The sequence below is a fragment of the Meles meles genome, chromosome 2 (assembly GCF_922984935.1).
Source record: "Meles meles chromosome 2, mMelMel3.1 paternal haplotype, whole genome shotgun sequence".
Lineage (NCBI taxonomy): Eukaryota > Metazoa > Chordata > Mammalia > Carnivora > Mustelidae > Meles > Meles meles.
This window is the reverse complement of record NC_060067.1, coordinates 164188456-164216453: the sequence shown is the minus strand read 5'-3', so window position 1 is coordinate 164216453 and position 27998 is coordinate 164188456. Positions and strand designations below refer to the sequence as shown.

Here is a 27998-nt window from a genome sequence, read left to right as displayed (position 1 = left end):
TGCTCAAACATCTAAGCAGAAAATCAAAAAAGAAACAATGGTTTTGAATGACACACTAGACTGGATGGACTTAACAGATATATTCAGAAGATTTCATCTTATAGTAGTAGAATAAACATTCTTTTCAATATCTGTGCTCTCCCCCAGATTAGGAAAGTTTACTGGTATAAATTGCTCAAATAATCCTTCTGCTCCTTTTTCTTTCTCTTCTTCTGGGATTCCTTTCATACAAATGTTATTATGCTTTATTGAGTTGCTGATTTCCCCAAGTCTACATTCATGATCCAATACCTTTCTTGACCTCTTTTTTTCAGCTTCATTATTTTCCATAATTTTGCCTTCTATACCACTGATTTGTTCATTTGCTTCATCCATCCTCATTGTCTTTGCATCCATTTGGTTTTGCATCCTGGTTATAGCATTTTTAATTTCAGCTCGACTAGTTTTTTGTTCTTTTATTGCTGCAGTAAGGAATTCACTAGTGTCTTCTATGCTTTTCTCAAACAAAGCTAGTACACTTATAATTATTTTTTTTAATTCTGGTTCAAACATCTTACTTGTATTTGTAGTGATTAAATTCCTGGCCATGACTTCTTCCTATTCTTTCCTTTGGGAGAATTCCCCCATCTTGTCATTTTGTCTGGGTCACTGTTTTTTGATGTGTGGGATTGTTAGAAAAGCCTGATTTATTCCTGCTCCTGAGAGTAATGACTATGTTATGAAGAGGTCCAAAACAAAATAAAACAAAGAAAAAACAAACAAACAAAAAAGAAGCTAGATCCTAGGTGTGTTTTGGCCTGCTTGTTAAAAGAAGATAGACCCAGGGTGGGGGGGGGGGGGGATAAATTTAAGAAAACTAAAAAATAATTCTTTCAAAAAGTCTGCTAGATTCTAGGTGTGTGTTGGTCTGTTCATTAAAAGAAATTAGATTAAAAAAAAAAAGAGGAGGGGGAGCTAGATCCTATTTCCCCTAGAATTGAAGCTTTGTGGCACTCTATGAGTAGACAGTGTGTGTGAGGAATTTGTGCTAGCCTTCTGGGGGAACGACCTGCTGCTCTGATTCTCAGATGAATTTGTCCTAATGAAGGTACACCTGCAGAGCATGGAGTGGGGAGAGCACATAGGACTTCATGGAAACAGATCTGGCCTCCAACGTGTGGTGCTGTTTTGCTCCCTAGGTCAATCAGTGCTGATGGGTGTAGAGAATGGCATTGCCCCACTCTCTCATCCCTAGAGCAGGGAGCTCATTCCCACTGCTCTTCAGGAAGCCTTCTCAGAAGAGCAAACAATTAGCTCTCTTGTGTCCCAGGCTTCTGCCACATTCCTGCCTTCACCCTGTCTGTTTCTGAGCTGTCTACCTGCCAGACGGCATACCACTCCTGTGTTTTATTTCAGGCACAAGTGGCTGGGTTTCAAAACTCCAAATTTTAGAGACCTACATTGTCTGGACCTATGTTGATCATTTGGGGGAAGGTCTTCTTGCACTATTATCAGTGGCTTCTTGTCTCAGAAATCAGTTGTGCAACCATGCAACAATTCAGAATTTATGATAAAGTGCAGCTAAAAGCTAACATGAAAGTCTGCTGCCCTCAGGTGGTGTCTTTGTTCCTATGTCAGGGCACAGGGAAGCACGCTGGTGCTGCTGGTTCTTTTGCCCTGGAGAGCCCGTGCCACCACTCCCAAATGTACTCCAAGGAGCTTCCCTGTGACCCAGGGGATCCTCAGACCACACTGCCCACTCCTGGGTCTCCACCCTTCTTCCTCACTGGTGTACCACTGATTCAGCCAGGCACAACTCTGGCCATGGTGCAGACCTCCAAAACTTCAGACTCTGTGCTCTGTTTATAAAACTTACAGTATTTAGGTGTACCTGGGTGTCTCATCCAGTTAGGCATCTAACTCTTGATTTCGAATCAGGTCATGATCTCAGGATCATGGGAACAAGCCCTGCCTTGGGCTCCATGTTCTGTAGGGAGCCTGCTTGGAATTCTCACCCTCTCCCTCTGCCTTCCCCCATTCATGCTCTCCTCCACTCTAAAATAAATCAATAAAACTTAAAAACAAAAACAAAAAACATGTGGTATTCGGCTCCTCTCCTTTTCCCAGTCAATGGTTTTGCAAAAGTTTCTCTTATGCAATTCCTTCCATGTGTTTTCTCTCCTTCTCTCTCTCTTTGATAGCTATCTGGCTGTATTCAAGGGATGAAGCAAGCTTTGGGTCCCCTTACTCCACCATCTTTTATTTTTTTTTAAGATTTTATTTATTTATTTGACAGACAGAGATCACAAGTAGGCAGAGAGGCAGGCAGGGAGAGGAGGAAGTAGGCTCCCCGCCAAGCAGAGTTCAATGCGGGGCTCGATTCCAGGACTCTGGGATCATGACCTGAGCTGAAGGCAGAGGCTTTAACCCACTGAGCCACCCAGGTGCCCCTTACTCCACCATCTTAACTCCTCCTTCCTATTTGATTTCATCTAATATCTAGTTCTCTCTACTCACCAAATGATGGGCTTCTAAAATCTACTCCAACACAATACACAAACTTCAATTGTCATGTGTAGCATTTATATAAATTGTATCTATTTATAGATTTACCTTAATTAGATTTTGTTGCAGGAATACCTCAATAGTAAGGATAGTATCAGGGTCATCTTGGAATGCCCAGAAACATAGTATTAACTTAGTATAAACTCAAAGTTAAGATAATTTACCTTGCAATACTGTTGGATAATTAATAAGCAAAATGAAATTCCACTTAATAGAGTGAAAGTAGAACTTTCAACTGCAACAATAGCTGCCAAAAGGTAATAAAACAGCTCCCGAGTGCTGAAAGACATTATTTATCATTCTAAAACTATTTCTCGCTAAACTACCACTAAAGAATAAGGTAAAATACTAACAGCAAAAATTAAAGAAAAAACATGAAAGTGGTTATCTAAGAAAATTTTAATGAAGTGTTTATCAAAGACACAGTTAACCCAGAACGACACAGGTTTAAGTGCACAGGTCCACTTATAACTGGATTTTTTTTTTTTTGGAGAAAAATGTAGTATAATACTGTAGATCTATTTTCTCTTCCTTATGATTTTAACACTTTCTTTTCTTTGTCTTAGTTTAAGTATATAGTACATACTACCTCTGATATACAAAATACCATGTGTATATGTATATCATATATATATGTATAAGTGTTATTGACTATATTATTGGTAGGTTTCTGGTCAACAGTAGACTAACATAAAAAGTTTTACCCAGATTTTCAATTGCACAGAGGGTCAGCACCCTAATTACCACATTGTTCAAGGGTCAACTATATGCTTCACTAGGAATTTCTAGTTTTTTAAAATTCACTAGGAATTTCTGTTTTTGTTTTTTTTTAAAGAACTATGTTAAAAGAACCTGTGAGCAAAGAAGGTGGTATATATGTAGTGATTTCAATTAGCCTCATCTGTATAAAACACACAACTAATGATAATAACTACCTTGGGCATGAGAATCATGATAGAAAAAAATATTTGACAACAACATGTAAGATGGCAAGGAGTGGGTTATGGATAAGAGTTAAACTGTGCCAAAGCCTTTATTATTTGATACTAGAGATGTTTATTAATATTATATTCTGTTAAATTTTAAAGGCAGCCCCTATAGGATGTATGTAGAATGTTGACTTTCTGGATCAGCAAAATAAATATAAAATTACAAAGAAAACTTAAATGATTTAAAAGAATGTAAGAGGACAGAAAACAGGCTAGACATAGAGAAGTAACTATAAAATGTACAATTATGTCCCAGTAAGTCTCCGAATGTATTGGGAAACATAGCTTCAGCAGTTAAAGAGCATAGCTTTCTAGATTGGGAGAACTATAAAGTGAAATGTAATTTGGTCATAACTCTCTGAGAAGTATTGTGTCAATGTATATGAAGAATCTCACATGAATTTACCTTTTTAAAGTAAGTAATACCATTTCTAGCACCTAGTAATTTATCCATAAGAGGTAATTAGAAGTGGCAATTGAAGAAATACACACATACTGAGACATGCATAAAACACAAAAATGTTTCATGCTGTGCAAGAAAAATAGGTTCTCAAAACCCTCTATACAATAAGAACTAAAGTTTATAAATTTTAATTTTATTTCTTTTATTAGTAAATAAGAAAGATATAAAAATGTCATAATGTTAAAGGAAGTTATTTCCTGCTAATGGGCTCTTGGGTAATTAACTTTTTTTCTTCAATATCCTCTTGATATTTATGACCATGAAAATGTATTATTTTTATAATCAGAAAAATACTGTAATTTTTTTTTGCAGTAGTGTGCTTCAAGTGTACTTCATATACAGGATAATTTGGTTGAGGCTCATACTGCCAAGAGAATTTACATTACACATTTCTTCTATAGTCTTACACGTGTATGTGTCATGCATGTGTGTGTATTATCTTGTACAAACTTTATAAAAACCTTGAGGTAGGTGTTGTTATTACCAGTTTTTACAGATAAGGAGACTAAAGGTCAGAGAGATTATAATATGCAAGTTTTTAAGACTTTACCTAATAGTTGCTTTATAGATTCTGTGTTCTTTGTGCCAATTTCTCAAAATATATATGGACTACTGATATATTTTCTTAAATTTATAGATCAATTTTTATAAGATTCCTGAATGGCAGTTGTGGTGGTTCAGTTTGATGAGTATGCAAATATATACACAGGGATCTCAGTCTCAGTTGATGTTTTCCCACCACTATAGGAACACCAGGTCCAAGCAGCTGTCCAGATATAAATTCTTTAACAAGCTGTAACCACAGACATAAACACCTCTCTTAAATAAGGAACATTCTCATGATCTTGACACTGCGATTTCCCAACATCATTAAGAAACATTCCCTAATTTCACAAAGAATGTGTTTTTCTTGGGTTTTTTTGTTGTTGGCGGTGGTGGTTTTTTTTTTTTTTTTTTTTCTTCCAGTTTGTAAAGAGAAGTAGGGGAACATAAAACTGGACTTCTGGAGAAACCAGTTTCATGCTGTGTGGGACTTCTCAGCTATCTGTAATAGGCAACATGTCTTTGGCACTACTTTCTGTCCTCTGGCTCATCATTCAAACTCAAGGTAAGCACTAAAATACTGACATTTTATACAAAATTCAAATTATTTAATGCATTTTTAAAGTAACCCTGAGAAAGTAGCAGTCTTATATTACCTAAGGATCACTACAGTTTGCATTTTGTTATATTTGCTCAATTTACGTAAACTCCATGCTCATAGTCAAGGTGTTGTGATTGGTATAATAATTTAGTTAGGATATACCTGAAATTTTACTTTTCATTCAATAATGCTACTAGAACTATAATTGTATTTTCTAAAACACAGAGACCAAATAAACGAGGATTAACTTCCAGACCAGAAATTGAGAATTTTCTTGCCATCTCCAATGTTATCTTGAATAACATTGATTATTTTCTCCTCTATAAGTAGAAAATCATCTATCGAGACACAATTTGACCGAAAACTGTGCCAGGATGGATGACAAGGAAGACGTTTTATTAAAATTAGCATTAAATTAGACATAAGTATAGTATTAAGCAAAATTAAACTTTAATTGACCAACTGAAGAGTTAAAGACTAAACTCTCCTAAAATTTACTCTAATCTCAACCCCAGCAACTCTTTCCATTAATTGGATTTATATTCTCCACTGATTAAAAGAAAAACTTACAGTAAAATATTTATAAATTTCCTGTTTTCCTGTGTAATGAGTCCTTCTTGGGATAATATCATAGCAGAACTCTGGGGGTTGAGGAGGTAAATTTTGGTTGATAATTTTCCTTCAGGTTCTCCATGTCAGCCAGGTATTAAACTGTTTGGTGTTCCCAAGGTCACCCTGTCTTTCAGTGGGAAATTGGCTCTAAGCACAGACATTTATCTTTGAAAATGGGAGCATTTAAAACTAAAACTGACCTTACATAAGTGATTGAACAATTAAAAGAAAAAGTAGATAAGTTGCACCTGCCATCTTCCTAGACTGGTGCTACATAATTTTACATATTTTATATTGTTCAATTTTTATAGTAACCTCCATTTTAGATAAGTAAACTGATAGGAAAGCAAAATAACTTTTATAAGGTCATTTAGGTAGGACTTAAGACCATATCTTTTGGCTCGGATATCAGTTCTTTTCCTATTATACACAAGTAAAATACAAAATTGTCTATGTAATATCATACCAAGTATATCAAGAAGGACATTTAGCCTACTTGCTATCTAATTTCCTACTTGCTATTTGATGCTTTGAAATTGCTCCAGCAGGGGATAACAAAACTTTGTTCATATGAAATCTGAAGTCTTGAGGCAAAGGCTAATGAAAGAAGAAATATAATGGTTTATTGTTACACTTAGAAATAAAATAGTGGTTAGTAGAGTCTTCCCTAGTAATGAGGTATTACCTGCTTATGACAAATTTTATTTTTGGAAGGGGTAGTCAGGGGTTACACCACAAAGAGAAAAAGACATAGAAAGGAAAAACAGATCTCTGAGAACCCTGAGAGAAAAATCTACAATTTTGAAGAGGACTAGAGTGGAAGAGGGAAATGGAATATGGGGCAGACTCCTGGCTCCTATAATCTCCCATGTACTGAGAAATCATCTGAAGAATTATTTCATCGTCTCCCTGTCTTTCCAGAATAAGTAGATAGAGCAAAAGAAAATTTCTTTGTTATCATAGCTGATAGGAAAAGAAGGAAGGAGAACCTTGCTTTTATTTTCAAGATTTTATTTATTTATTTGACAGACAGAGATCACAAGTAGGCAGAGAGGCAGGCAAACCGAGAGGGGGAAGCAGGCTCCCTGCTGAACAGAGAGAGCCCTATGTGGGGCCCGATCCCAAGACCCTGGGATCATGAACTGAGCGAAGGCAGAGGCCTTAACCCACTGAGTCACCCAGGTGCCCCAGGACCTTGCTTTTTTTCTTAATACTTACTTTCTGGATAAGAATTCAGTCTTCCACGCCATTTCAACAAAGCCAATCAACCAACCCAAACCAAAACAAAACCTAAGACCTTTAAATGTGTTATATTAATATTATCTCTTTTTCTCTAGCAATAGCCATAAATCAAATATCTGAATTAGAGCTCTATGAAGTAGTTCATCCTAAAAAACTACACATTTTACACAAAAGGGAAATACAGAAAAACCAAACAGAGAATGGCAAAGAGGTAAGTAATGTGAATGATAGTGGGATTTCACAATGATAGAGCCAATAAAGAGCCTTTTTACTAATAGAAGTAATGCCTAACAGTTTAATTTTGAAGCCCATATCCATAGCTCCTCTTTGTCCAGGAAAGAATACAGGATTCTCAGAAACACATTTAAACAGTAGGAAGAGAGTTAACTGTTGCACTTGATCGGAAAGAATAAAGCTGCTTAGACATTTCTCCAAGTTTGGAGGCTAAGGGGAGAGCATAGGAAAGGAAGCATTTCTAGAATGTTTCTAGAAAGAAATGTTTCTTGCTAAGTTCACCAAACCATACCCTCACTTCCTGTCCCACAGAATTTACTTTTCCTTGGGCATTTTGTCTATAACTGAGGGTTCAATATTATATCATTAATTAGCAAGATTTATAAAATTTATTACAGATATCAACTCTCTGACTATTACATTGTTGCCAGTATTTATAATTTTTACCTTAGTTCTTAGTAGTTCTTAGTTGATTTTCTTTAGTATATTTTGTTTGGTTTTAAAGTAATAAAAATATGTGCCTTATTATTATATCATTAGTGATCCTTTAGGACAGTATATTGTACAGTTAGGCAAGTAATAAGTCCCTATCTTACACAGTAAAGTTAGCTTAATCTGTGAGTATTTTTGCTGCATTATTGTATTTTTTGGAAATCCATCTTAATGTATGATTTGTGTTTTGTTTTATATATTTTAACTATATAAGAGAACTGTTTTATACTATAGGCACTTGTAATTATTCCTCTCTATATATGACAATATCATTATATTATAATTATTTCAGATAGACTCAGAAATATAAATTGATATCAGTATATCATTAAATATTTTTAGGAAAGATATGAACCTGAACTTCAGTATCAGATAACATTAAATGGAGAAGAAGTTGTTCTTCACCTGCAAAAAAGCAAGTAAGTTGTACTTCCTGAAAGTCCAATCGCTAGATTATATTAACAAAATATGGAAAAACAAATCTTCTTGAGACTCTATTTAGTATGATTTGAGATAGAAGACATGAAACGTTGAGTTTTAGATGTTATTCGATTGCGGTAATGTTAGCTAAGATGGTTGTTGCTTTCTAAGGAATTACATGCAAAATATAAACAAAGAGCAACACTTCCTTAATACTTCTCCTAATTTATTGAAAATCTTTTCTACTCATATGAACTCAAATTTTTGACATAGCTTCCCACTATTTTTCTAAGAACATTTTTAAGGGTCATTCAGGGCATAGAGCCTTGAGAGAGATCCCTGCGGATGTGGCTCCACCAAATTCTACATCTCTTAGTACACTTCTCCCTGATACAATGGTCTTTTATGCATGTTTGTAACCCAGCACCCTTCAGAGACCCTGTGGAGGCTGGGGTTTTGATGCAAAGAATCCCAGAATAACCCTTTTGAGAATAGAGAATTTGCAGCTGAAAAGTATCTGGGGGCATTTATTCCCTTGAATCTAATGGGCATAATTAATGCTTTGATTTGCTTCAGCAACAGAATTTCAGTGTTGGAAAAGGGTCAATGAGTCAGAATGTCTGTTGTTTCTCGCTGCCTCAGGAATATTATCCCTTATTACTACCTTAAGTGTACCTTGCAACTTTCTGAAATTTGCAGACACATCCTGAGGCCAGACTACACTGAAACATATTACTCACCCAGAGGAGAGGAAATCACTACAGAACCTCAGAACATGGTAGGTTCTGAATGCTTTCTAGGATTCTTTCTGGGCTCTGGCACTTATGTTGCAAGATGCATTGTTGTGAGGACAATTAAAAAAGAAATCAAAGGACTTGGAAATAAAGCTCTTGTCCCTGACCAATGAGACAACAGATGAAAGGATGAAAAAAATCATAGTCATCTTTTTTTTAAGGTAAAGATAGGAGGAGGCTTCCAAGTATTGCATTTGTAGAAGCAACCACAAGTTCACTTCCCTCTAAATGATCTTGTCAAAGGTTAGAAATATTCTGCCCAGTAGCTTCTTGAAACATCATATAGCTAGTTACTATTTTTGAATAATATATGTATATATCCTGAGGTCATAAATGGAATATTAATCACTTAATTAACATAATTTTATATCTCATTAAACCACCATGCCATAGGTAATGTCAACGCCTAGATGTCAGACATAGAAAATCAATGCCAAAGTGAAAACAGGAAGAGAATACAAAAAGATAATCATGGAGTGTTACAAAGCTAAGTGAATTTCTCAGAGTCACTCTCCTTAGACACTCCCAAACATGTATATCTCTATAAAAAGACAAAACTTCTGTCACAGAATGGCTCTTTGTTCCCTTCCCACCTAAAATTTCTCATTTCCTGGATTTCTAGATTTTGCTAACATTTAAATTAACTTGTGATCTTGTGTGAATTGTTGATGATATCTTAATTTGGTACTTTTTCCAAGCCCTCTACAAGAAAATCTTTACAATGACGAGGTTTTTTCCAAATCAAGAAAAACATAGATGGAATTTCAGACCCTAAAACAAGTCAGTTTATTTTTAACAAGAGTTTATTCAATGGCTTGAATAAATTTATTCAATTTATTGGATCATACATAAGTATACATAAGTGACCCCCTACTTCGCTTATATAAAGCACCAACCATGTCCGAACCTCTAGTTGTGAACAGTTTCTGTGGTGTTAATGCTGGTAAAGGGATTACACTAACATACCAGTTAAAACGACAAGTTGGACCAGCCCCATGAAGGGCTTAGGAGTGGTAGTGTGACTCCTTGAGATCCTGGAATCTAGAAAAATGGTTACCTCATATTATTGATATGTGGTGCACAATGTCTTAGGGACTCTACTTTTACCATGAGCCTCTTAAGTCACACTCCTTGGACTTTTCTTTCATGCAATCAGCGCCAGAAAGTCAATTCAACTATCAAAGATGGAATTTCCAGGGTCAATAGTAGAAGAAGTTGTAAAATCTCTAAAGTTCTCGCTATTTTCATTTCTGGGAACCGGTCTGGCTGCTACCACTATTTGAAGAACCCTCCTACAGACTCAAAATAAGCTTTCACCACAGCTGTGATTTGTTTATTCTTGCAGTTAAAAAATATATCTCTTTTTCCCATCTTTAGGAACATTGCTTCTATAAAGGACACATACTAAATGAAAAGGGTTCTGTTGCCAGCATCAGTACTTGTAATGGATTGAGGTGAGTCACCTGCAAAAATGTTAAACATTAAGTACCGTTCTTTACACAGAAATGAGTCTTCCTGGACATCATGTCTTCTTATTACCTTGGTAAAATCTTCTGCACGGATAAAATGCTGTCAAAATGAAGATTAAGGTATCACCCTTGCAAGCATTTTATAATTGTGTTTAACATAATTTTTAACAGTGTATGTGTTCACAGACACATGCATGTATGTGATATTTCTGTTTACAAAAATAATTCTTGCCAATTAGGGAAAATTTGGAATGTAAGAAGTGCAAATAAGAATATAACAACCACAAAATTGTGCTTAGGAGAGACTACTATCACTAACATTTTGTCATATTTGCAGCCCTTATGCATACAGATATATATCTTTTATATGGTTGCAAAATGAAATAAAATATATTTAGTTCTTTTAGATAGTTCAAGCCACAGTTTATCATAAGCTTATTCTTATATCATGAAATGCCTTCACAGATATAATTTTTAATGGCTATCTATCCTGTATTTGTAATCCTCCATCATATGAATTCACTTTGTATTTCTGAACTTATTTTCTTACTAAAAAGAAGAATTCTTTTTTTAATTAACATATAGCGTATTATTTGCTTCAGGGGTACAGGTCTGTGATTCGTCAGTCTTACACAATTCACAGCACTCACCATAGCACATACCCTCCCCAATGTCCATGAAACAGCCACGCCAACCCTCCACCTCCTTCCCCTCCAGCAACCCTCATTTTGTTTCCTGAGATTAAGAGTCTCTTATGGTTTGTCTCCCTCTCTGGTTTCATGTCATTTCATTTTTCCCTTCCTTCCCCTATGACCCTCTGTCCTTTTTCCAAGTTCTTCATATCAGTGAGATCATATGATTATTGTCTTTCTCTGATTGACTTATTTTGCTTAGAATAACAGCGTCTAGTTCTATCTACATCATTGAAAATGGCAAGCTTTCATTTTTATTTTTTTTAATATTTTATTTATTTGACAGAGAGAAATCACAACTAGGCAGAGAGGCAGGCTCCCTGTGGAGCAGAGAGCCAGATGCGGGGCTCGATCCCGGGACCCTGGGATCATGACCTGAGCCAAAGGCAGAGGCTTTAACCCACTGAGCCACCCAGGCACCCCAAGCTTTCATTTTTAAAAAGAAGAATTCTTTAAGCTACTACTAGTTCCAACCTGTTCCTCTGGCTGATTTGCTAATGATTCTTTCTCTCCCATGGGGTTCTCAGCATCTAAACTTCTTTAAAGCATCTTCTTTACTCTGTCCTCCACGATATTCCTAGAACCTGCCAAGAAATGTTTGCTAAGTGTATAAATAAACTATGGACAAATATTACTGACCTTATGATATAAATTCTAAATTCTTTGGGATAGCTTCATCTTAACAATTCTTGTTCGGAATTTTCTAGTAAATAATATAAACTTTATTTTACTATTGACAAGTACTGATTATAACTTAAATTAGCAAAAGTTAGCTGGAAGACCTATGAATGAAAACTGCATACATGAGTTTAGGATTTAGGGAGAAGTATGCTCTGTTCTGGTCGGTATTGTGACTCTGCGTGGCAGATAATCTTGAAATATGAGTCTCTGTATATCACAGGGGATATTTTACACATCATGACCAAAGATATATGATAAAGCCTCTGAAAAGCACAGACCAAGAAGAACATGCTGTCCTCACGTATAACCAGGAGGAGCCAGACCTGGCTAATTATACTTGTGGTGTAAGAAGTGTTGGCAGGAAACAAGGCCAGATTCGAACCTCCAGGTCACTCAATAGCCCAGAAGTAAGTGTAGATTTCCCATGTCATCATTTCTTCCGATTATCTCTGCAATGATATATGGTATACCATTGTGTTCAACAGTTACTCATATAGGCAAAACCTATGATTCATTTATTTATTCTTTAACTTAATTTCCCTCTGGAAAAAAATCTTATTGGAATTTTTTCAATTTTTTAAGATAAAAATGATTATTAATGATGTCATTTTACTCTTTGAAAAGGAAAAAAACTATCTTCAGGCTGAGAAATACATTGATCTCTTGTTGGTGCTGGATAATGCCTTTGTGAGTATGAAATATGTATGCTTCTTGGGTGGTTAAGTTGACTTTTAAGTTTTCTTATCAAATGGACAAAGGAAATAAGCTCTCCTAGCTGAAAATGCACTCTGGTCACCGGACTGTCATGTCTTTTCTACATGCCTTGCTGTTCTCATTCACTCACTGACCCTTTAATGTCCATCTGCTGCCAATATATTCAGATACTGGAAGTATACTTAATACCAGATAGCTATAAAAAATCAACTATAATGATAAAAAATGGGTTATTAAAATATTTTTAAAATTCTCACTCTATTACAAAGTAGATGCAAAACTATATATATTTTACAAATTATATTTGTATCTATAAAAATACTATAATCTGTGATCCTAAATTAGCAAATATTGCTTTATAATCAAATTTTAATAATATTGAATTGGTTAGAAATATTGAAATTATTAATTTGATTTCTTTAACTTAAAAATGAAAAACACTGAAATATATAAGAATGCCTACTTCTTTTCTTACCAAAAAATTCTTACCTTTAAAAAGAATTTGTTGAAACAGTGTTATATAAGTCAGACGTGAATGAATAAACATTTATTTATGTTGAAATATGTAATTTTTCTTAAAATGTTAAATCCTTGTCAACTTTCTAAAAATTATGTTTGTATTTTGTATTTTACAGTATAACATGTATAAGGGGAATCTAACTTTGATAAGAAGCTTTGTGTTTGATGTGATGAACCTACTCAATGTGGTAAGATATTTGTCCCATAAACGTGTATTTCCACGTAGAAGTTTGGGGCTTCCCTATGGTTTCACCAAGTAAGGAGCTGGGAGGGTCACAAGGGATTAATGTCAGCAATTTTGGTAAATTTAGCAGGCAAGGTTCAATATCAAGGGAAAATCACATGTTACTTCTAGGATTTCTATTTTCAAAACATGATACACCTATCCATCACTTATGTCAACAAAAGATCTAAGACAATAAAGAAACCTCAAACATTTTCATGAAGAAAAATGCTCTTCCAACAGATTTATAATACCATAGATGTTCAAGTGGCATTGGTAGGTATGGAAATCTGGTCGGATGGTGATAAAATCAAGATAGTACCCAACATCGGTGACACCTTTAACAACTTTCTGAATTGGCATCGTTCTAACCTGGGGAAAATGAAGAGACACGACCATGCACAGTTACTCAGGTGAGCATATGCTGGCCAGGGTCGGGTATACGTAGGCAGAGAGGAGAGTTATCCCAAAAGGTTCTTGGCAGAGATTTCTGTTCAATTGTATCTCCCCAGCCAGTTGTCAGAGAGCCTGAAGTCCTACCATTAGGAACTCACCTATAAGTCATGTTTACTAAAATGGACTCCTGGTTGTGGTGATCGTCTGTGATCATATAATGCTGTGGAATAGCAGAAGCTTTTCTGGAGCCTAGCGAATATAAAAAGGGTGGAGGAACACGGGAAATCTAAAACATAACTGACAAAATCTAATGGTTCCAAAGACTCAGATTGTGACAGTGTACCTGTAATTTTCATGCAGTGGAATTGAATTCAGCAATGGACGTGTAGGAATGGCAGCCTCGAATTCCTTGTGTTCCTCAGTTTCGGTTGCTGTCATTGAGGTTTGTAAACTCATAATAAGACTCTTTGTGGTCCTGTGTCCTCTGTGAAGACCAGAATGATGCCTTGTACAGAGTTATCACAAAGAACATTTGCTGAGTCAGTAAATAAAGGTAGAAATGAACCTACTGGTAAATAGTTGCACTGAAGATAGCTTGGATTATGAAACAGAATATCTCCTTACATTGGCCCTCCCAGAAGTCTTCATTCTTTATTTGGTATTAGGGAATAAGAACAGGAAGTTTGGAACAGAAAGGCAACCCAGATGCCCTGTGTGGCCTGAGCTAACTTCAAATTAATGGTCCTCAGTATCAATGGTGAGAGAGGTTAAAGAGGTCAGAGAAGGTGCATTTTGGTGTCATACAACCAAGTACTACCAATGTCAAGAATTATGACAATAGGTTTTGGACAAGAATGTAGTTCAAAGTAGGCCTTTGAACATGGTACTTCCTACAAAGAATTTAATTACCTTAATTTACTCATCATTCATCAAGAACTCCTCATTAGCTCAGAAAATATTTATTGAGCACTGATTCAATGGTCGAATGCACACAAGCCAGCCATTTCAAATGTTAATTCGACATTTTACAATAGCCAATGCCAGGAAAAGGAGCTAAATGACATTATTTTTCACCTGTCGAACTATTTTATTAAACTAGGAAATAACTGAACATAAGTAATAAATGTTCCTTTTTTTTTTAGGCTAGCAAAAAGAATAATGTGGCTCTTGTAGGAGTGATGTCACATGAGTTGGGTCATGTCCTTGGTATGCCTGATGTTCCATTTTATACCAAGTGTCCCTCAGGGAGTTGTGTGATGAATGAATATCTGAGGTGAGACCTTGTCACCCTTGAGAAAAAATATATATTTCTTAAAACTTAAAGAATTCAGATGCAGTCTATATAGTGAATGGTTTTTTTTGTTTTGTTTTGTTTTGTTTTTTTACCAAGGGCTGTGAATCTCATTAATTCACCCTATAGCCTCTTGATGCACAGGTTTCACCAGCTCATCAGGGCTCATTGTTTAAGATTTCCAAATATGCCAAGTTAGAGATTATGAGTATGTTAACCATGTTATTTTAACTTAAAATAATTTTAACATTAAGCAACATAGTTTTAAACAATAACCAAGATATGAAAGCAACCTAAGTGTCCATCAATAAATGAATGGATTAAGAAAATGCTACAAGCACACACACAAATATTACTCAGCCATAAAGAAGAATGAAATAGTGTCATTCATGTCAACATGGATGGTCCTAGAAGGTATTATGCTAAGTGAAATAAATCAAACAGAAAAAGAAATATCACATTATTTTACTTATAAAGGCAATCCAAAAGAAAAAACTAATGAACAAACTAACAAACAGACAAAAGCAGAAATATGCTCATAAATACAGAGAACCAACTGGTGGTTGACAGTGGGGTAGGAGGATGGGCAGAACAGATGAAGGGGATTAAGAGGTACAAACTTCTATTAAATAATAATATGTTTTCTAAAAATATGTATCTAATTAAGATGACGACAACTTTCTTATATATTTCCATCACTAATCACTCAATCCATTTTTATGTTAATATTAATTAGCTTCTAATGCCAGTCACTTTGCAAGGACTTGGGATAGAAAAATAAAAAAGAATATTTTGCTCTTAAAGTGCTCATGAATAGGAAGAAATATATCCTAAGTCTGCAATTATAATTATTATCTCTTACCTCTCAGCCCTCAATGGTGATCACAAATGGTAAGGCTCATCCATCGTTCCTGCCATGTAGGACAGTAATGAATCCACACAGGAATTTAAATTCTTCCGGTTCTACAAGCTCAGTATCTAGGGAAACAATTTTCAAATTCTACAAGCTCAGTATCTACGGAAACAATTTTCCAACTAGTGTAGTATTTATGCTCTTTTGTGCTCCACATATAACATATAACACAGTGCAGTCCTAAATGGATAATGAATTTGGAATTTCCACTGAACCAGGTGATATAGTTAGCCAAGTCAGATTCTCATGTTAATTTATCACTAGATATCATGATTTTTCTTCTGTTTACAGTTCAAAATTCCCAAAGGGTTTCAGTACATCCTGCCGTTCACATTTTGAGAAATACATTTTATCTCAAAAACCAAAGTGCCTCCTACAAGCACCAACTCCTAAAAATATAATAACAAACTCAGTGTGCGGGAACAAACTTCTGGAAGCAGGAGAAGACTGTGATTGTGGTTCTCCTAAGGTATGAAAATATCCACAGTTTAAAAGTTTATTAAAGAGTTACAGCTGCATGGGAATTATGGTGTTTTCTTTTTCTTTTCCTTCTTCAAGGAATGGTTTTTGGAATTCTTTTTAAAGACAAACATAGCATCATAGTAAAAAAAAAAAAATAGGCTTGAGCTTGTGGTTTTCTTCATTAAAAAAAAGATTTTATTTATTTTTATTTTATTTTATATATTTTTATTTATTTATTTGTTTGCTTGTTCATTTATTTATTTATTTAGAGTGCAAACTAGGGGAGGCACAGAGGGAAGGAAGTGGGTGAGGGAGAGAATCCTAAGCAGACCCCATACTGATCACAGAGCCCTGTGTGGGGCTCTATCTCACAACCCTGAGATCATGACCTAAGCTGAAACCAAGAATTGGAAGCTTAACAGACTGAACCACCCAGGTGCCCCATGCTTGTGTTTTTAATACTTATTTTAGACATATTTTGAAAGGCGTTTCAAAAGCCAGGATACACTTACGACGTGATTGTTTAAAGTTCAATGGAAAAGAAGTAAATCATTAACTCTACCATGTCATTTATGATCCTTCCTAGACATATTGGTCAGAAATTCTTAAATCACCTAAAGTCACAGCTGATCATTTGTCAAGCAAAAACAATTGCAGATTTAGAAGCAATTTCTCTCCATAAAGAGAGCTGGCCTTCCCTCACCAAGCCAGTGTATAAACTAAGCCATAAATGGAACAGAGAAGGAGAGAAAGAAAAATCACATAAACCTATGGAAAATAGGCTATTAATATAAAACATCTAAGATAATTACTATAATTCTGCTAATCTTTATAAAAATATGATCCTTGCAAGGTATCAATGTACTGTAAAGAATGTCTCTGACAAATATTTATCAGCAATCCCACACTAGTTTCTAAGAGAACATTCTGAGTTCCCAGCAATTTTCTTTTAAGACTGAAAAAATGAGCTACTATTTGAAGAGGTTTTTTATGTCAATCTGCAAAATGCATTTTTTTTTCATTTTATTTATTTTTTTTCAGCGTAACAGTGTTGTTTTTGCACAACACCCAGTGCTCCATGCAAAACGTGCCCTCCCTATTACCCACTGCAAAATGCATTTTTATGTATACCATATCTCCTTTATTACTCACAAACCTTCATAATGGGTTTTGTTATTATCCCAGTTTAGAGAAGTGAGACTCAGAAAAGTTAAGTAACTAGTTCCAAAGATCCAAAGCCAATAATGAACGAAGCCTGTTGCAACCCAAGATTAATTCATTACTTTAATAGGCTCCACGACAAGGGGGAGGGCATATAATCTCTTTATGCTTCAGTTACTTATGCAGACATCTTAATCTGTTGAATTACATTAGAAGATTTCATGGTGTAACAATCTTTTGTAAAGAGTATTGCAAAGATTCTTTTATGTATAATGAAATAAGAAATAATGCAAATGATTTGGTACTTTATAATAAATTAGATATACGTGAATCCCATTCCTACTTGCTTGCATTCCCATATAGCTTCTTGGGTGGAAGACAACTGTGGTTCACATTCCGGGGTACTTCTGATTTCAGCAGGCCCAGGGCCTGTAGACAGTGCACACTGACAGAGAGAGACAGAGAGAATGGAACCCTGTCTATGTCATGGGTAGGGTCTAAAATTCCCTACGTACATCAGCCCAGCCCCCGTATTCCTTCCATTTCGTGCTGATTTTCTTCTTAAGGAGTTGAATAAAACTAGAGTTCAGGCTAATGAACAGCTGAATTTTAAACAGAGGTTTTCGTACCTAAAAAGTAGTATATAAACTTTATATAGTATCTTTTAGTGAATAATCCAAGGCTCCATGATCTCATATGCTATTTACTATTTTTATATACCCATTTAAGTCTTTTTCCAGATCTTAAAAACCACCGTTCTACCGATCAACCTAGATATTATCATATGAGCATCACACACTATTTTAGTGACTTTAACCATGCAATGCATTTTACTATCTGCAGCGGCAAGTGTGTTCATTTTTGAGGTGGAATTTGCATCATCATTCCTCAGTGTTCATTCTCCCATATAGCTGTTGGTATTTTTTTTTTATCAGTTTGCTCACAAATACAATTGAGATTCTGACTGAAGTATATTAAATTCATATTTTGCTCTGAGGGCCACCGGGATTTTCACAACATGATTTTTTTTATTGTTTTATCTTTTTTATTTTTTAAAAAGATTTTATCTATCTATTTGAGCGAGAGAGAGAGAAATAGAAAGAGAGAGAGAGAGAGAGCAAAAGAGATAGAGAACACAAGTGGGGTAAGGGACAGAGGGAGAAGCAGACTCCCTACTGAGCAGGGAGTCTGATGTGGGGCTTGATCCCAGGACCCTAGGATCATGACCCGAACCAAAGGCAGATGCTTAACTGACTGAGCCACCCAGGCGCCCCCCAAATTTGATTGTTTTAAAAGCTAGTTGCCTTTTGGGGCACCTGGGTGGCTCAGTGGGTTAAGCCTCTGCCTTCGGCTCAGGTCATGATCCCAGGGTCCTGGGATTGAGCCCCACATTGGGCTCTCTGCTTGGCAGGGAGCCTGCTTCCTCCCCTAGGCCTGCCTCTCTGTCCACTTGTGATCTCTGTCTGTCAAATAGATAACAATAAAAAAATAAAAAAACAAAAAGCTAGTTGTCTTTTGAGTTTTTCAGGAAAGTTAAATATAAAGTTCTTCATGTAGTTATTGCATATGATGAAGCTTATTCTGAAGTATTTTCTTTTTTTCTTTTTGCTATTAGTATGCATAATGTTTACTTTTGTATTAGGTTCTGCTGTATTACTCTTTTGATGTTATTTTATTATCTTAAAGAACAATCTTAGTGACTCATCCATTGTTTTTAGAGTAGATTCTCTATTTTTTCCTGAGGTCGAATATTTTATTACATATGAAGTATGAAAATGTGATTTATACTTTCCAATTACTATTTTACTTTCGTACCTTTTCTTTCTCTCATAACGCTTGTCAGAGTTTTCATAAAAATATAGACTATAAATAATCCATGTCTTACTGTACATTTTATTAGATATGTTTTTCTATTTATCAGACAGATTTTCTTTCTTTATAGATTATCTTTATTTTCTAATCTTTGCCATCTATCACAATAATATTAGTTGTTTTCTACCCTCAGTCTCTTAAGGTGATGGATGGTATCACTTTATTCTGTTCTGTAGAGACACCCTTGTATTTTTGGTGGGAAAAAAACCCTGTATAGTTGTAATGGAGAATTATTATATTAATAAACCATTGCTTTGTTAATATTTTTTTCAGGCTTTTGCATCTATATTAAAAATGAAAACTGTGTGTGTATATGTATGTGTATATGCATGTTTGTATGTATGTGTGTGCATATGTGTGTGCATGTGTGTGTATGTATCATTACCAGCTCTCATTTTCAGAATTATACAGGCTTAGCAAAATGAATTGAGAATTTTAAATTTTTTTCCCTACCTTCAAATAGTTTGATTGGTATAGAAATATTCTCCCTTGAAGTTTTAAATTAATTTACATGTAATATCATCTAGGCCAAATTTATTTGTGGTTATTCTTGGGTAATTCTATTTTTGTCCTTTTAAAGGTAGTTTTCATTGCACTTAACATTGTTTTCTATTATTAAGCTTCCTTGGTCATTTCCTCTGGAACCTATGTAGTGGTGTAATTTAGTTGAAAAAGTAAAATTTCTTTGTCATCTTGTACTAAAATTGTATGCATCTTGCCTATAGAAAAAATCCTGACCCCTTTCCCATTGTGTGTGTGTTTACAGGAATGTTCTAATCCTTGCTGTGAGGCTGTGACGTGTACATTAAAACCTGAAGTTGATTGTAAAGGAGACACTCTGAACCATATTACGTAATACCTTCTTTTTCCCTTTTTTTGTTCTCAAATATTTTCTCACTTTTATTTCAGGTTGGGGAATGATATGCCACCTAGTTCTGTAATACACTAAAACACTATTCACTTCACATTTTTATTTATTGATTTTTTGAAATTTTTAATTTATTTTTAATTTTTTTTTACTTCATATTTTTAAAATAATTCAATCTCAGAATGGAAAAAAAAACCAGCCACCATACTAAACAAAAACAGCTCAGGATTGTGTGGATACTAATATACTAATGAGAAAAGTAGCTACATGGTCATCTGTGAGATGTGAGGTGAAGTCTGCTTAAATCTATGCTGAAAAATGGTACATTTCTCTTAGGTTGTCATGAGTTTAATATAAACTGAGATGAGAAAAAGAAAAGTTCCTTTAAAAAAACCCTCTGTTGATGAGCACATTTTACTCTTGATTAAGAATTGATAATTGCGATTTACAAGGTAGTCAGAAAAACAATAACTTTTAAGAACATATACTGTATGATTTGGTGGTTTTACTTCTTTTAAAGTGTTTCAATAAGCAGTAATCCACATATTGCTTTTGTATTTTATAGACTCTTACCTCAGTTGGGCTAGGGAACCCAAATGCTCTGACTGAATATGGTATTTGTTTCAGTGAAATTAGTCTCTGAACGACAAAAAAATCATGAATGGGGAAAAACTCAGGATAAAACATATGGAAAGTGTTATTACTTCCCACCCCCTTTCCTGAATCTTTTTTGGAATTGAACCTGCAGAGACACTTTAAAGGGACTAATCCATCAATTATCACTTCCTTAAGAAAGAACCAGCCAGGTCCTAAGACCAAAGCAGCACTCATTCCTTCAGCAAGCCCCATTTGATGTAGCCTGCTGAACCCCACCTGTGGCCCACTCTGCAGGGAGTTCTGGGAATTTTGCCCATCTTCTTATTTGGTCAGAGAGACAAAAACTTAACATCTCAAATGATAGCTATTCAACCTCTCAGGGGCTTGGAATAATAGGGGGGCATGTCCCATTACTGGGCAAGATTGGCAATCTAGTATTATGGAAAGGAGATTGGACTTGGACTCTGGAAACTTTGGTTCTTTTCTTAGTTCTGCCCAAAACTCACTATGGGACTTTAACCCAAGTTATTTAATTACTGTTCTCACCTATAAAATGGAATTAGTGCTGTTGTCACTCAGTAGGTTTCTTAGTATGATTTAAATTTTATGTTATCAATGTTACATAATATTTTATAATTTGTAATAACCATGGCTTCCATTTCTTTTCTTTTAATCAGACAATGAATCAAAAAATCCACTAGGACAAGAATCAAGAAATCTAAGCATACCAGGAATCTTGTACTTAGACATATTTTGGTTTTCACTTGGCATGCATTATACTTCTTACATTTTTATCAGTCCAGCCAACAGGTAAATGTACTCAGTGAAATTGCCTGTTTTCTAAAGCCTGATCCTTAATGTATTTTTAAGGATGGTGAAGGTTGTTGCCTAGCTCTGCTCTTTGGAGAACGAAAGAAATTAACCCTTGACCAAAACCCCTCACGTTATGCAAGCTCAAGTCAGAACTGTAAAATTGCAAGTGGCTTCTGTTTTTACCCACCCTCATTTTACTAGTATAGTTCATGACAAAATAAGACCCCTTGATAAGCAAAGACTTTGATGGAAGAAGGTAGAACAGAATTCATGTGTCATGTACTAAGCCTTAGTATTCCACTCACCTTGCTCTTAGAAGTGTGGTAGTTGTCTGTATCATGTCAAGATTAATTAAACATAAACATTTTTCATTTTGTCATGTATAATCTTCTCACCATCACATATGTGTTAATTTTGAGAAGTCTTCATGCTCACAATTTAGCTTAACATTGAGGCATGCTTCATTTATCTGTTGACTTAATGTACCCCATAATGTCAATGAGTAAAACTACAACTTTTCGAGCCTCTTGTGTGTGGTCATTTTCAAAAATGAATATTTTGGGGCTTCATTTTAGGTTTTAATTAGGTGTTAAAGTTGCACATGATAATTTGACTATTTTCCCCGTGGTCCTCTAACCGTATTGCCACAGATAACCAGGCATCACAATATGGAGATGAAAAAAGAAGGTCACATCATCTTTTAATGCCTAAAATGAAATTTCCTGAGGCCAGTCACATAAGAAGATGAGGATTTTTCCTGAGGTTTCTTTCTTTACTTTTCAACAATTACTTTAAAAAAATTACTCAAAATCCCATCGGTGCTTATACTGGGAGAACAGGAATTGAGGCATACTTCTAAAGATTGGGCTTTGAAGAGAACAGTCTTCCAGAAAACCCTGCTGCCTCACTGCCTCACTATAATTGCTGGCTTTGGCACTACCAGGGCTGAAGTTGAAGCTGAAGCTCCATGTCCACTGCCACTCATGCTACAGCCCACAGGCATGAACTGTCAATATTTTCAATGTCCACTGGTCAGATATAGACTTTCAGCTAATTCCTCCAAGACAAAAGGCTTCTTTGGGCATATTTCCCTCCCCTGCTTCATGCTCAGATAAAGGTTTCTTAGAGTAAAACTGCCTGAGCTGCAAAAATTATAGACAGTGAGCATGTGAGTGTCAATTGTTAGATTTTCAGGAATATTATGAGCTGGTTATGAAACACAACCATTACTCAAAACCAACCTGTATAAATTTGTAATTAAGCCTTACAGAGTTCTCAGAATCTTCTCAGAGTTCTTTAGACAAACAGAATAGAGAGAGAGAGAGAGAGAGAGAGAGCGCGCATGCGCGCGAGAGCATGAGCACACGCAATATTTACGTATTTAACCATGGATATGTATATATGTTTTTTATTATATACATTATTTATTATATATCATATATGCATATACATATTTATAGAGATTTTGAGATTTGTTATGAAGAATTTCTTACGATAAGCAATTTGCTCACCTGATTATGAATGCTGAGAAGTCCTGGAATCTGCCATTTGCAAGCTGGAAAACCAGAAGAGCTGGAGGTGTAATTTAGTCCAAGGGCAGGAGAGAATAAGATGGAATGTCCCAGCCCAAGCAGGCACGCAGGAAATAAAAGGAGTGACTTCCTCTTTTTTCTGCCCTTTGTTCTCAGTGCCTCAACAGACTGGATGTCATGCAGCCACATGGAGGAGGGTGATCTGCCTTACTGAGCCACAGACCCAGCTATTGGGCTCATCGAGAAATACCCATACAGGCACACAGAAATAATGCTTAATCTGGGCACCCCCCAGTGCAGGCAAGTTGACACGTATGATTAACCATCACAAAAGCAAAGGTCATACTCAAAACTTATGACTTCCCGTTACACTACACTTTAACCGATGCTCTTCGAACTGTCTAGTTCTGCCATAGCTGTGTGTTGGCGGGGCTACCCCCCTACACGGGGCACACAGCAACGGTACCCGCTACCGCATGTCCAGTAATGTCACACTGGTAGCTTGAAATGGACCATGGTGGGAAAATTATATTACAGAAATAAGCAAATGCTATTAATCATTCATTGATTTGCTTATTGCCTATACTCAAGAAAGTGATGCTGAAGAAAGTGATGGAAAAAAATAAAATAAAATATAAAAAAAATTTTATAATATAAAAAAATTTTATAAGGCAGATTAAAAAATGAGTTTTGATAGCAATTATGATGTGAATACAATAAAACCCTGAGATACTACTCCTTCAGTATTTGAAAACTCTTGTCCAGTTCAACAAAGGAGTTACTCACCTCTTTGACAAATGAGTGAAATTCCAATATGTAGTTCTGTTGTTTCAATTTCACTCATTTGCATTAACAAAGATATGAACCAATATTCATATCATAAGTACACTCACACATTACATGCAACCATAGTTTGGCCTCAGACATAAATGTTCAAAAGAAATCAGTGAAAGCATTCTGTGAAAACCTAGTGGCTGTACAGAATTTACAATAAAGGATATCCATATTTTATTATTTTAAAATTATACATCACACATCTATCAGTAAAATTTACAATAAACATATGTATTTATGTGCATACATGCATTTGTTTTTCCAGAGTCAACGGTTAAAACTTTACCAGCATACTGCTGACTAGAGCACATTAAATGTAAAGTTTTTAAGTCATATACATGCAGCCATTTCTCCAAGGCATATCAGAGTATTCAGAATAGGATGAATTCTATTAACCTAGAAATATGATCATGAACCCATCTCCATGCTCTTCTCCCCTATTGAGTAAATTCAGGTATATAATCTGGTCTTTTTATCTACCTTTTAGTGTTTTTTATTTAGTTTTTTTTCGTTTTACCTAAAAGATCCCTTGTGTCTTTTTGAAATTTGCCTTGATCAGGGCTACTCCAGCCTAGCCAATATGGAATTACATCCATAAACTTCAAAGGAAAGTAGTCAGGATAATGGTTCTTTTCCACCTTCAAAGAATGTTCTACTTCAGTTACTTGAAGCAATATATAGATATATGGGCTGAGCAATGAGGTACAGAGGTCCTTCCAAATTCTTCTTAGTAACATCCAAGCTTCAAACACTGGAGTATCTCATGGCGGAGAGGGGCAACACCTAACTCCATGGCTTCAGTGTTTAAGTCCCAAACCTTAGTTTAGTGAAAGAGACCTATTACATAATTTTCAATTTCTTAATGATTCTTCATTTATCATGGAAAGATATGCATCTTTCAAAAAGGCACCTAAAGATCTGGGCAACTTTAAAACCTGTATCCGGCATAACAACAAAAACCAATTTAAATGAAACTTTTTCCACTGAATTTATCAGGTGTCATAGAACTATTCATATGAAAAAAAAAAAAAGCATTGCTGTAATAAAGATTTAAATACTCTTTTTGGAAACCTCCAGATGGGTGACATGTTGGTAGACCAAACATCTGAATAGTTTCCTTCTGATGTTTGGCAATATGCATGTAGTCTAACAGTAAAATGTGATGTGTTTTTATCACCTAGAAATTCTTTCAAAAGCATAATTCTGTTTCCAACCAAAGCAAAGTCAAAACACTACCATATATCTGTTCAATGTTATCAGATTTTCAAGGTCTTTTTACATCTTTTACCTAGTTTGAGATTTAATGAAAGCATTAAGAGACAGGCATAACAAGTGTTATCTTACCAATCAAAATGATTTTCTGTGGATGGTGATGAATGGAGAGACACTGAAGTACAAAGACAGGAGAGCTTAAAGAGAGATTGAGGACTCAAAATGATACCACATGGCAGATGAGGAAACAAAGTCCAAGACAAGACAAAAGACCTTTGTGAGGGAAGTTGTAGTTGTATAATATATTTTTTGGAGAAGGAAGAGAGAAACTATGAGCACTTAAAAAGGCAGACTGAAATATTTTCAGTTCTTAAGAAGCCAATGTTTGGAAAAAAATATGGCTTACAAGACAATTTTGTAGGGTCATTTTTTAAAATTTAATTTAATTTAATTTTTTTCAGTGTTCCAAAATTCATTGTTTATGCACCTCACCCACTGCTCCATGCAATACTTGCCTTTCTTAATTGTAGGGTCGGTTTTAAGAGAGTCAAAACCAAACAAGAGATGCCTTGACTAAGCATACCATTGACATAGTGGAATAGATCCTGAAAACGTGTCAAAAAAACATTATGTTTTAAGGGAGGTATTTACAAGTCAACATTCTAGAACTTTGTACTAGAAGGTATCTCTGGATTGGATTTTCTTATGAGAGGTTTCTTTAGAATGAGAGTTTGAGGAAAGAGTAGAAGGGTGTCCATAAGCCAAGCACCTTAAAACCTAACACTTACCTTTCTACCTATCATAGAGCTTGGTACCAACTAGACACAAAAACAGAGACAGGAACAGAGAGGGAGAGGAAAGCAAAGGGAGAAAGAAAGGAAGAGAAAGGGAGAGAAGGGGAGGGAGAAGAAGTTATGAGTGAATGGGAAAGAGAGTCGCACACAATGTCTGAGGAGAAGTTTGTAGTTCAAAAAGAAAGATTGCTTAAAGGGGATTAATAAGTCCCTCAAATTCTGAAGCAATGTATAGGAAAAAAAAAAAAATATATATATATAAGAAACATGATTTTGACCTCTACTGAGAGTAGGGTAGAATTCTCAAAGAAATAAAGTTAAAGTGGGAGAACAGATTAAGTAATGCAACTCCCTATGGTCTAAATCTTCATTTTGTTTTGGGGGGGGATGAATTTTGTTATGATACAGGCAAACTTTAAGTGTAAAAACAAAGCACAATAAAACCATGTTCATATTAGCAAATGTAACACCAGTAGTTTTGAAACTTTGCAAAGAAGTGCAATGGTCCATGTAAATGAACTAAGTTATACGTCTACAGAACTGTGCATCCCAGTCTGTAAGAGGGCTCCCGTGGAAGGCCAGCACTTAGCCAGGGAATTAGCCAAGGCAAGCACCAGACATCACGACTCAACATGCTCTATTTGGTCATACTAGTGCTGAAGGTTCAACGGTTCCTGAGAAGTGAGAAAGAACTAGAAATAAAGGAGGTAGAGATAATGAGCAGTAGGTGGAGAGAACCCTGAGGAACCCTGACCGAAACTTGTCACCATCAACTCTGGACACGAGAGTATGACAGGAGGCCAGGATTTCTCTTCTCTAGAGGTTTTTCTATAGAATACCATATTTGGGGTCCATTAATGCTTCAGCATCCAAGTATCCCTCATATATCAAGGGAAGTAAAAATAAACAAACAAAAAGCCAACCTTGGGTAATGGCCAAATGAGGGGATCTTGCCCTACTTCATCTCTTACGGTCTTCTTCAAAGAAGGCCTCATTTTTCCTGTCATGTTCTATCCATGGGAGGGAAGAGGAGAATAGTTTTCCCTCAGCCTTCTCTCATGTCTTGATCTGTTTCCTCTTCTCTGTTGTTTACAGCATCACTGAGTGTACCTCTTGATGCTCTGTAAACATGGTCGACATCCTTCCATTTGTGTCAGGGGATGAGAGATTGCCTTATGTTTCCACTTCCTTAACATTTCCATGCTAATATTCTTTTTCTCCTCCTTCTCCTCCTCCTCCTCCTTCTTTTTTGGAGAGAGGGAGAGAGAGCAAGCAGGGTGATGGGGACAGGCAGAGGGAGAGGGAGAGAAATAATCTTAACCACGCTTCACACCCAGTGCAGAGATCGTGACCTGAGTCAGACACCTAAGTGACTGAGCTACCCAGGTGCCTCAACATGCTAATACTTTTTAAAAGCAACACAGATGGGGCACCTGGGTGGCTCAGCAGGTTAAGCCTCTGCCTTCAGCTCAGGTCATGATCTCAGGGTCCTGGGATTGAGTCCCGCATCAGGCTCTTTGCTCAGCAGGGAGCCTGCTTCCCCCCTCTCTCTCTCTGCTTGCCTCTCTGCCTACTTGTAATCTATCAAATAAATAAATAAAATCTTTAAGAAAAAAAAAAGCAACACAGATAATTGCTCGGACATTTTTAATTGATACACTTCAGACTTCCTTAAAGACCAGTGGGATGCATTGGGGCACCTGGGTGTCTCGGTACCTCTCCCCGCTTCTCCCCCTGCACAGGCAACCCCCCAAATAAATAAATAAAATCTTAAAAAAAAAAAAAAAAACAAAGACCAGGGGGATGCAACTTCACCCTAGCCCTTGGAGCAAGCCTTTGGCATGTCTTGAATGCCTTGAACCCTCACATAGTGATGGCCTAAAACTGACAGACCTTTTCATTTCTGAAATTACATAACCTGGATATTGGTATCTTCATAGACAAATGACGATACTGAAGAACAGATAAACCCATAAGAACAAGAGATCCCCCCCAACACAAATCAATCTTGGGAATTAAAG

The 27998-nt window shown here is 35.8% G+C and overlaps 1 protein-coding gene across 1 annotated transcript; it reads left to right on the top strand.

Annotated features, from left to right (window-relative positions):
• Positions 1–4946: 4946 nt before the first annotated feature.
• Positions 4947–22127, top strand: ADAMDEC1 (ADAM like decysin 1). Its single transcript, XM_045997480.1, has 14 exons — positions 4947–5104; positions 7090–7205; positions 8063–8139; positions 8840–8918; positions 10312–10388; positions 11997–12183; positions 12401–12463; positions 13126–13197; positions 13476–13645; positions 13989–14070; positions 14771–14901; positions 16124–16301; positions 20094–20179; positions 21470–22127. Exons 1-14 carry the CDS (start codon positions 5017–5019, stop codon positions 21474–21476), a joined length of 1413 nt encoding a protein of 470 aa, XP_045853436.1. The 5' UTR covers positions 4947–5016; the 3' UTR covers positions 21477–22127.
• The last annotated feature ends 5871 nt before the right edge of the window (positions 22128–27998 follow it).